The following is a 10,922-nucleotide window of genomic DNA, read 5'->3' on the forward strand; positions in this document are numbered from 1 at the left end:
CTCATCACTCTGCATGCCTCTTTTTCTCCCAGAGCAAGAGCAATGCTGGGCCTTGCAGGAGCTTGAGCCCTTATGTGGGAGGCCCACACTCACATTAAGTTCCGCTCTTGTTAGTTCTGCCTGGTAAAAGGAGCTCAGGAGTCCAGGCATGGGGCCAAGGTAAGAATTAAGAGAAACACCTCAGCTTAAAATAAAATTCAGATCAGGTAAATCAACTTTCCTACCTGTGTGGCTTTAGGAAAAGCATTTTCTTTCTCTCTGCCTCAGTTTCTTCTTCTGTAAGGTAGAGATGATGCCTGACTTGTGCGGTGACTGTGATTATTAGGGAACATGGCACAGAGTGGGCTCTCGGTGAGGATCCTCCAGGCAGAGAGGAGCAGGTTCCAATGGGACAGGAGAGGACTGACTATGGATTCTCTCCCTGGAATATCTAACTCTGTGAGGACCACAGGCTCAGGTGGGAATGAGAGCCCCCCAAAACAAGTGAAGAAACAGAAAAAAAATGAATCAGGGGGCAAAGAAAACAGTAAGGTACAGGACATTCAAGAGCTACCAGGAATTTCCATGTGGGATCTTGCTCTAAAAGCACAGTTGAAGACTGGAGAAATAGCTCAGCAGTTAAGAGTACTTGCTGCTCTTGCAGAGGACCCAAGTTCAGTTCCCAGCATCCACATGGTTCCCAGACTTACCATAGTCTATAACTTCAGATCCAGAGGATCTGATGTCCTCTTCTGGCCTCCACAGACATTGCACACATACATGCAGGCAAAACACTCATACACATAAACTACAAATAAAGTCTTAAAAAATTTAAAGCACAATTGAATGGCATAAAACCTGCAAACACAGCCATTAGTCTAAGCAGATACAGACAGACTGACAGATACTTAACAGGGACGGGGGGGTGGTGGTGAGGAGGAGATAGGAAAGGGACAAAGTTAAGAGTGCCAGTCATCACCTCAAAGGCCACGTGAAGCATAGTATAAAGAGAAAGTCAAGCTCAAGTGTCTGCAGTCAGTTTCTGAAGGAAATGAGGAAAACAGAACTAGAGTGAAAGTGGCCAAAAAGAAGCTGGAAAGAACGGGTATTAAGTGAACTTCTCGGAAAAGCCAAGATAGGAAGGGAAGCTTTGCTTTGTGCCTGTGCCTGAAGGGAGGGGCGCCCTTCTTGAGCTATTATCGGGGACCAAGGAGGAGACAGTGATACTAAGAAGGCAGAGCAGGGACCAACAAGAAGGGGGTGGCAGAATGACGGGCTCCCCAGCTCTCAGGGACCTAGCTAGTGCCCTCTGGGATCATTTCCAGAGACGCACTGAAAAGCAACTCTCTGGGGAGAGTGGCAGGCTCTTGAAACACACTGCAATGCATTTAGAAAAAGACAAGAGACAGAGCTGCAGCTGAGGTCTAGTCCCAGGTCCTGCTCCAGTAAGGGTCACGTGATTCAAAGATTATAGACGCTCCCTTTTCCTGACATTGAGTGATCTGGAAAAAAGCATCTCATAAGAAGCCTGGAGACTGGGGTCTAGGTTATGAGCTTCAGCATGTTTCCGTGGAGGAGACAAGGGGAATATTCATTCAAACTTTCACTGTGCTAGACAGTTATTATGCAATAGTTGTTTGTGTACTATCTTGCTTCCTTCTTTACCAGCTCTAGGAGATAGTATTAGTACCCATTTATAGATGAGATATGGTAGACAGTTTGGAAAAATGGATGCAGTATTATATTACCTCTGGGTACTCTTCTGCTGCCTGGACCTTGTGCCTGGTTTTGGCTGGGAGGGTGGACGTGGGCAACAGTAATCATGACACAGGCAGAGATTTGAACACTGGCTGCCCACTGAAATTTATTTATTGTTTTTTAAAAATATTTTATTTATTATTTTTATTTTATGTGTATTGCCTGCATGTATGTAAGTGTACCTGTGTCGTGCAATGTCAACAAAGGACAGAAGAGGGCATCAGATCCCCTGGAACTGGAGTTACAGACAGTTGGCTGCCATGTGGGTGTTGGGATTCAAACCCAGGTCTTCTGCAAGAACAGCCAGTGTTCTTAAGTGCTGAACCATATTTCCAGGCCCCCCCAATTTTATTTATTATTTTTATTTTATATGTTTGAGTGTATTGCCTGCATGTATGTGAGTGCCCCTGTGTTGTAAAATGCCACAGAGGTCAAAAGAGGATGTTGGACTCCCCTGGAACTGGAGTAATGGACAGTTGTTAGTTGCCATGTGGGTGCTGAGAATCAAACCTGGGTCTTTTGCAAGAGCAGCCAGTGCTTTTAACCACTGAGTCATCTCTCCAGCCTCTATTCTTTTTAAAAAATTATTTATTTATCTTTATTTTATGTGTATGAGTGTATTGCCTGAATGTACCTAAGTGTGCCACGTACATATAATACCCACAGAGGTCAGAAGAGGGCATTGGATCCCCTGGAACTGGAGTGAAGGGTGGTTGCTATTTGCCATATGGGTGCTGGGAACTGAACTCAGGTCCTCTGCAAGAGCAGTCAGTGCTCTTGATCACTGAGCCATCTCTCCAGCTGTGATTGAACCCTCTGCCACCATGTGGTAACATGTCCTAGCTATCCTCCTGGATGATGAGTGACATATGGCCAAATGGTTACTGATGGCCCAGGAGTGAGCAAGACCATTTTAACTATCCAGCTCCAGCTCAGCCACCTAGAAGACCACATGAATGGGCCTAGGAAAGATCAACTATGCCAGTCCACACAAAAAATACTGACCCTTACATGACAGTTTGCACAATCTTTTGAAAATAAATGTTGTTCAAGTCACAACATTTTTGACTCCCTCATCTATAGGGCAACGGTGATGAGGAAGGGAACCCTATTTCCTTGATGATTGGATAAGATGAGAAAACATTTAATTATACATGACTAGTGTTTTCTACTTCATCAGATCTCATCTTCATTCTCTACCACCTTCTGTGGCTCACATTTGAAGTAGGTGGATGGGCCTTCCGGAATTGCCTGTTTGGGGAATGTCTCCACAGTTCTCTCTAGAGCTATTCCCTGGATTGTGACTATCCCTTTCCAAACCAAGTAAACCTTTAAAATAGAGAATAGAAAGCCACCTGCCTACCATCTGTCTTTTCCATCGTAGGAATACGATCCTTGGTCTCTCAGGCACTCTTCAACCACTGAATCTCTGTAATTCGTGGAGAGTTCTGAAAGAAAAGAGAAATGGTCAATCTCATTAGAGTTAGAGGTAAAGAACACAGCACCAAGAAAGAGGTGGGTACCACCCACCTCTGCCTTCTCCCAGGGGTGCCCATGAACTCTTGGCTTTCCAAGATGGGAGATGGAAAGCCTGTATGAACCCTAGAGCCCAATTTTCATTGTGTCTTCAAAGAATGCTAGCAATACTAAAGGAAGCACTTGGTCCAGCCCTTTGCTTGGCAGATGAGGAGATTCAAGCTAAGTAAATTGCTCTGTTCAAGGTCTCTCAGCATGTTAGCAATGGAGCTGGAACCAGCCCCAGGGCATCTAAGAACCAGCATTATACTTTCCCAATCTGTTAAGAGAATGTAATCCATTTTTGTGAAAAAGCTAGGAAGGATTTCATGTAGATGATGTGAGGCATTCTGACTGAACTCAAGGCAAGACGAGGTCATGTCAAAGCTGGCAGGGGCTGGTACGTGGAGGTGATTTCTAACCATGGGCAGGACAAGGGGAGGGGGAGGTTCAACCCAGGGGGCCAGAAGACATCAGTGACTGAGCAGAATGCTGTCCTGACTCTGTTGGCAAACCTTAAAGCTTGACTATCAGTCCTCTCCAGAGTCTTAAACCATATAGGGGGCCAGAAGACATCAGTGACTGAGCAGAATGCTGTCCTGACTCTTTGGCAAACCTTAAAGCTTGACTATCAGTCCTCTCCAGAGTCTTAAACCATTCCCAGGACTCTCTCTAGCTTCTGTCCCATTACAATAAATCACCCAGGAAATTGACTTTTTATGATTGTTATTCCACGCACATCAGAATAATGAATTATCCACAGGGCGATTTTAGGAATTTCAATGTGTTTGACAATATCCAGACTCGAGAAGTGGGCCACTGATGAGGGAAGGGCTGGGGAAACCAAAACAGCATGAGGACTGAGCACCTCCCCCATCTCAAGGTGGAAAAGGGAGAACCAACGACTAACTGCAGAAGAAAAACATTAGTCTTCTGAGGAAGAGTGAGTTCAGGCTTGCCCAATAGTGTAGCATAACTGTGAGCTCTGCCTGTGCATCCAAAGCTCATTCCCTGCTTCCTGCCTGGGCCCTTTCACACCATTCCATACACAGCTACCATAAGGCCTCTCCCTCTGCAGGCTGGTGAAGCCCCAAAGGGCAGGCAGACTTTGTGGAGGCAGACACTCCTGCAGAAGGAATGCCAGTACCAAGGACCCCACTTAGTTGGGTGGAAGCCTGACATACCCCAATTATCTCAAGCATTCCTCACCGTAACCCAGACAGGATTATTATTCTCATTATTCAGATAGGGAGACTGAGGCTAGGAGTTGATGGGCCTGCTCAAAGTTCTATAAAAGCAGGTATTGGCACAGAGCATGTGCTTAAGCGTAGCCAACTCTAAGTGTGTGCCAGAGACAGAAGTGGTTGTGAACATCTGTCCTCGATGTAGGCCAGTCCAGTCCACAGTTGCTGTGACTGCCCCTCACTTGCCTTGTGAGGCAAAACCTTCCTGACTAATGATTCTTGCTTTACTAGTCAATCCATGAAAAGCCTCTTGTAAAGCCTCCTAGACCAAAGGACAGCTTGGCTCTGCTTCTCCAAGGCTAGATACCAACCACCAATGCTCTGCCTGAGGAAGAGAGGTTGCCAGAGGCCGTGTGTGGCAGTAAAACTCTGAACAGCACCTGGGGAAGTCAGTTGCTGCCTCGGCTGGAATTCTGAATTCAGCCTATCGAATATGGGATCAAATGACTTCAGGTAATTATTCCAAACACATTAGACCAAATTTCAGTATGAAAAACTCTATAGAGACCTCTAAGGTTTCTCCTCCACTTGAATTTTGCTAAAACCAACCACTTCAAGGCTATAGATATTAAGTGGAGTTGACATCCCAGGGCTAGTAGGAAGGGGTTCCACAACTTCTCACTCTAAAGGGCTCTAAACACAGCAAGGAAAGGAAGGAATTCTTGCCCTGCTCCCTTCTCTTCCCCCATCCTTGCCCCAGCCCCAGTCAGCTCCGTTTTCTTTTATGATCCTTACAGCAGCCGTCTTTGGAGTTGGGCTAAGGGGGAATTTCTTGAGTTGGGCAGATGTTTGATGGTTAGGTGAGGGGAAAATAGTAACTGCCACACTGTCACATGCTACTTTATTTGCAATACAAAACAATATGAGAATAATTCCCTCTTTAAAATGGAATCTTGTAACTCTGGAGCATTGGAAGCTTCAGCAGCACTGTCCTGGACCTTTGTAGACCAGTCTAGTCTTGAACTCACAAGTTTGCCTGCCTCTGCCTCCTGAGTGCTGGTATTAAGGCATGTGCTACACCGGACTGTGTGAAGATCTTTTAATACCTGCTGTTATACAGCTTCTCCTCTGCCTGTGGCCTGTTCCTGTCTCAAGGATCCCAAATCAGGGCCCAACCTTTCTCCCTGGTTCATTACATTATTTTTTTTCCTAAATATTTTATTTGTTATTTTTATTTTATGTGTATGCATATATTGTCTGCATGTAGGTAAGTGCACCCCTGTTGTGCAATGCCCATGGAGGACAGAAGAGGCTGTCCGATCCCCTGGAACTGGAGTTACAGACAGTTGTTAGCTGCCATGTGGGTGCTGGGATTGGAACCTGAGTTTTCTGCAAGAACAGTGTTCTTAACAGCTGAGCCATCTCTCCAGCCCCATAATTACATTCTTAATGTTTTGAGTGCTTAGAGCTTTATCTCCTTCTACCCCCTCCCCTCTTTATCAGTAAGGCTGGCTGTAAAGTCCAGAATTCTTGCAAGCTGCATTCCTGCATCACCTCCAACTCTCCACATCTAAAGTGTGTTAGGTACACAGCACACAGTTCTTAAATGAGGAATAGGGAACAAACTTGTCTGTCTTCCAATGGAATCTATGGAAAGAAATGAAGAAGTGCTAAGCACTTACTCTGGGTCTCATTCCACACCCCCTCCCCCACTTGAACAATCCTGGGAGCTGGCTCTAAATTATCAATGAGGACATTAAGGCACCCAGAGGCTATTCAATCAGTTTCCCACTTAATTAGGGGCAAGACTGCTTGTGTAACATTATCAGTCCATAATGCCCTTCAATTCTATGGGGCAGTGGGGAAGCAGAGTCTAAAGCTGCTGTTAATTCACCAAGGCAATCAGTGTCCAAAATGAAGGTCCCTTGTGCAGCCAGGCCATATCAGCAAGAGTTCCTGCAGGCTCACACTTGGTGCCCAAGAGTGTGGATTTCCTCAGCTAAGCCCAACTCCTGCAGCATCTTCACCTACCCCACCCCCACATTTATTCCTTTTATGATGCCGTTTTCAAACCTCATTTAACCTCAAGTCAAAATATAAAGAAAGCTTCCTGAGTCTTGAAACTGAAACCTGGTTCTGCATTTTTGTTCTCTTCAAACCCCTCTTTATTCCACAATAATAAAAATGCCACTTTTCATCCCAGAACAGGCTGCATGCCAAAATAAATAGCACCTTGGATTTCCTTGAAAAGAGAGTTTGGCTCAATGCACAAACTCACTACCACAAAATTCTTGGGAGAATTCAACCTTCAAAGTCAAATATTTAGCAAGGTAGAACACCAAGAACAACCCTTCCTGTCTCTTCACAATCACCTTGCAAAGACAAATCCTCTTTTCAAAAGAGAAAAGTAAGACTTCCATACCTGGGACAGTCCTGCCCAGAGATGGGAGCTGCTTCAGCTTCCATTCCCCATCCTAGGACCCCAAGTCTCTGAGTGGAACTGTTTCCTGTGCTAAAAAGCTGGATGAATCCAATAGCTCTGCTGATCCTTGGGAGGGCTGAAGCTGGGGCACAAGAGGGGTGAGATGCACTCCTGAAAGAGTCTACCTACAGAGATCTCAGCCGGGCTCACTTCCTACCCACACAGGGATTGACAGAGAGAATGCATGCTCAGGAAAGTGCATGTTAACACAATCTCATTAACTCCGTTTTCACATTTTTCTGCAAGTGTTTGCTTTTTTCCCTTTTGTGCCCACACTGCAGCAGCTGGATCTGGATCCCTCCAACTTGCACAGCTGGAGCAGGACTCGCTTCCCTCCCACAAGGCCAGATTTAGGCTGCAGGAGTGGAGTTGATTCAATAAGTTCAGCACACCTGGTCTGCTTCCAAACTGTTTGTTAAAGGACTTGTCAGCTGACTGTGACCTTGATGGAAAAACAAATACTGACTTTCTTTTCTGCTCTCTGGAATAGGCGAGTAGGTTCAGAAAGGAGTTTATTGCCCAGTAAGTTAATAATGGATCACGTTGAAAGAAGGAGAATGCTCAGAACCTTCGGTCTGAAAGTTAGTTCCCAGAGCTGTGGTTGCTTCAGAGGGACACAACTCAAGATACTCCCCAAACACACAACCTTCCTTCCTGATGCCTCCAAATCTGGGAACTCATGGGGCCGACATACTTCAGTATGTTTCCTCCTCCCAGCAGCTGACTTGGCTCTGTAATGAAACTTCCCTAAAGAGGAGGCAGCCTCCTTAGAACCAGAAACGATCCAGGGGTGCATCTGGCCTCTGCTTCCCCCACTGCTCTCCCTGGGTTTCAGGAGCCAGCAAACCTCATACATAAGCACAGGCACATACATACACATATATATGTGCATACAAATGGCCATACACATGCACCCACGTATATACACACAAATGTACACATTAGCACATACAAACATGCACATATGCAAACACACGCATGGACACACTCGTGTGTGTACACACACATATGCACACATGTGCACAAGTACAAACAGGCACACACAGGCATGCCCACCCACATATACACAAGCACACATACATACACACATGTGCACATAATCACACATGCATACAGACACATGCAACACACAATGGAACACACATACAACATGCTTACATACATGAGTACATGCATGTACACTCATATGCATGCCACATGCATATGTACATATGCATGTGCATGCAGATATGCATGATCACACAGAAACACATGCACACATATGCACATAAACACACTCAAACACACATATACACTCAAACACGTGTACACACATATGCATATATACCACACACACTCCTGTGTACACATATTCAAACACGCACACATACACTCTCACAACACACAAGCACCCACACACATACAAACACTCATACACACACGTGCACACAATCACACATACACACAGACTCACACAAACGCACATACACAAACATGCACACACACTGCGCTGGATAGCTTTAGTTGTCAGCTTGACACCCCTGGGTACAGGGAACCTCAACTGAGGAATTTCCTCCATTGGGTTGGTCTGTGGGGCACATTCTTGATTACTGAGTGATGAGGGAGGGCCAGCCCACTGTGGGCAGTGCCACTCCTGGGCAGGTGGGCCTGGGTTGTATAAGAAAGAAGGCTGAGCACAGGCCAGGAGAGAAAGCAAATAAACAGGTTCCTTCATGGTCCTTGCTCTAGGTTCCTGGTCTGAGTTCCTGCCTTGATGTCCCTCAGTGATGAACTGTGACCTGGGAGATGTAAGATGAAATAACCCTCTTCTTACTCACGTTGGTTTTGGCCAGTGTTTTTAACACTACAGTAAAAAGTAACTAGGATACACACACACACACACACACACACACACACGTACACATACACATCTGCATACACGTGTGTGCCCATACATACATACTCACACCTGGCACACACACATGCACACACAGACGTGTGCATTCATGCATATGTGCATGCACACACGTGCGTACACATAAAATGCACACACACATGCACACATGAGCGTAAACACACTGAATGTTATTGTTATAGGGTTCTTTCTGGGCCACAGCAGGCTCCTAACTCATGCTGGACCTGATCCTGGCAGTGAGTGTCACCCTGAACTTCTGCTACATATCACCCGACAAACATGCAAGGCACTCCCTGTGTCCCCTTTATCCTCACACCAGCGTTTAAGGAAGCCAGACCAGGGACTAGTTTCCTATGAGCCTTTTCTGGCCTCTGCATATGCACTGGCATGCACACTCACAGGTACACACACATTCACACAGACACATATGTAAATAAAACTGTTTAGCTTGTACAGGTTCACAGGGAAACTCAAAACTAAGTCCAAAGAGTATTCTAAGTGTAAACAGACAGTCTATTTCAGAAATAAATACAGTCATAATTGATATAAATTCAACTGTGCCTTCTATATTGCATTTAAAGTCCTATCACATGAGCACTTGAAAATATAGTCATGCTTACTTTATAATAATTACTGTCCATGGCTGCACAGGACACCATTGACTTGTGCCTTGTTTTGCAAACCCGTTCCCTTGTATCTAACTCTGCCTTCAGCACTGACATGTCAGCCAGCCCACAGGCAGTCCTCAGAAGTCTCCAGGGAAGAGCCCCATTGAGAAGGCTGCAATTCAGCTACCTGGGCTTTGAGGTTAGGAAGATGAGGTGCAAGTCCTGCCGTGGGAGCCCCATCTTGAAGCCATCCTCCTGCCTTTGCCTCCTGAGTGGGATTACAGGTGTGCCTTACCATGTCCAGATTATATTCTTTTGTTTTGTTTTTTAAATTTTTCATTTTCCAGCTAGGGCTACAAGGAGACACTGTCTCAAAAACCAAAAAACAAACAAAAAAAAACCCAACAATCACAAAATTACATTGTGTGTGTGTGTGTGTGTGTGTGTGTGTAAAAAACCCAACAATCACAAAATTACATTGTGTGTGCGTGTGTGTGTGTGTGCGTGCATGCCATTCCATGGTACACACATGGAAGTCAGAGATCAGTCTGCAGGGGAGTTGATTCTCTCCTTCCACCATGTGGGTCCCAGGGATCAAAATCAGGTTGTCAGGATTGGTGGCTGGTGCCTTTACCCACGGAGCCATCCTGTTTGAAAATGGTTTACTCTATGCTATTTTTTTGTTGTTGTTGTTGTTTTGTTTTCTCCATGACATAGAAAATTCTTTATTTTGGAAAGAGGTTACACTTGCTGGATGGCTGAGCTCATGTTAACACACATGTGGTTGCAAAGCTGGTCTGACAGAGTGAAGGATGTTCTCTGGACTCTCACCACACACCTACTCAGTCACAGTTATGCACAAATCTGAAGAATCGACATATCCAACAAGCTGCCATCTCAAGAATTCTTACCCAAGCACACCAAAAGTGAACATTCATGCCTCCAATTCCTTGATTAAGTAAATCGGACCAATTTAGCCAATGAAGTTCATGACAACAAGGTGCAGGATGGTGCTGGCAAAGAGGAAGTCAGCAAAAGCAAGCTCCGGGGAGATGCCTTGGAAATCCACTTTGTTCTGTGAGTTGATCTGTTTTCTCAAGCAAACCACCAGGATGAAGCCGCCCACGCAGGAGATGAAGCCGGACAGGAAGGAATTGAAGGGGAATGTCCCCCACGAGGAGAGGTTAGCAGGATGTAAAGGAGATAGGTGTCCAGCAGCTTCAGCGCTGCGGAGGGGAGCTCAAGTGCTCTTCAAGGAACCGTGAGATGATGGACACCACAGACATCGACATGATGCAGGCTGGACCCTGGCCACCCTCTCGAACCCCCGACCTCCTATTCTATTTTTTTATGCATGCTAGACATGTATTCTAGTGCATTCTTTTTTATTGTATTATTTGTATTACTATTCAGCCTCTTGCTGAATTAGAAGCTTCTTGATAACAGGAACTTGAGACAGGGTCTCAAGTAGCCCAGGTTGACCCTGAACTTGCTCTGTAGCG

At 45.5% G+C, this 10,922-nt stretch overlaps 1 protein-coding gene and 1 pseudogene across 1 annotated transcript in view; both read right to left on the reverse strand.

Annotated features, from left to right (window-relative positions):
* Window positions 1-10,922, reverse strand: part of Kank4 (KN motif and ankyrin repeat domains 4) — a 70,898-nt gene that overhangs the window by 34,670 nt on the left and 25,306 nt on the right. Inside the window, 1 exon segment of the mRNA XM_008827157.3 lies at window positions 3,101-3,185. Coding sequence (XP_008825379.2) covers window positions 3,101-3,116 — 16 coding nt within the window. The 5' untranslated portion in view covers window positions 3,117-3,185.
* LOC103729167 lies at window positions 10,394-10,712 on the reverse strand (annotated as a pseudogene).

The sequence above is a fragment of the Nannospalax galili genome, unplaced genomic scaffold (assembly GCF_000622305.1).
Source record: "Nannospalax galili isolate Female #2095 unplaced genomic scaffold, S.galili_v1.0 scaffold793, whole genome shotgun sequence".
NCBI lineage: Eukaryota > Metazoa > Chordata > Mammalia > Rodentia > Spalacidae > Nannospalax > Nannospalax galili.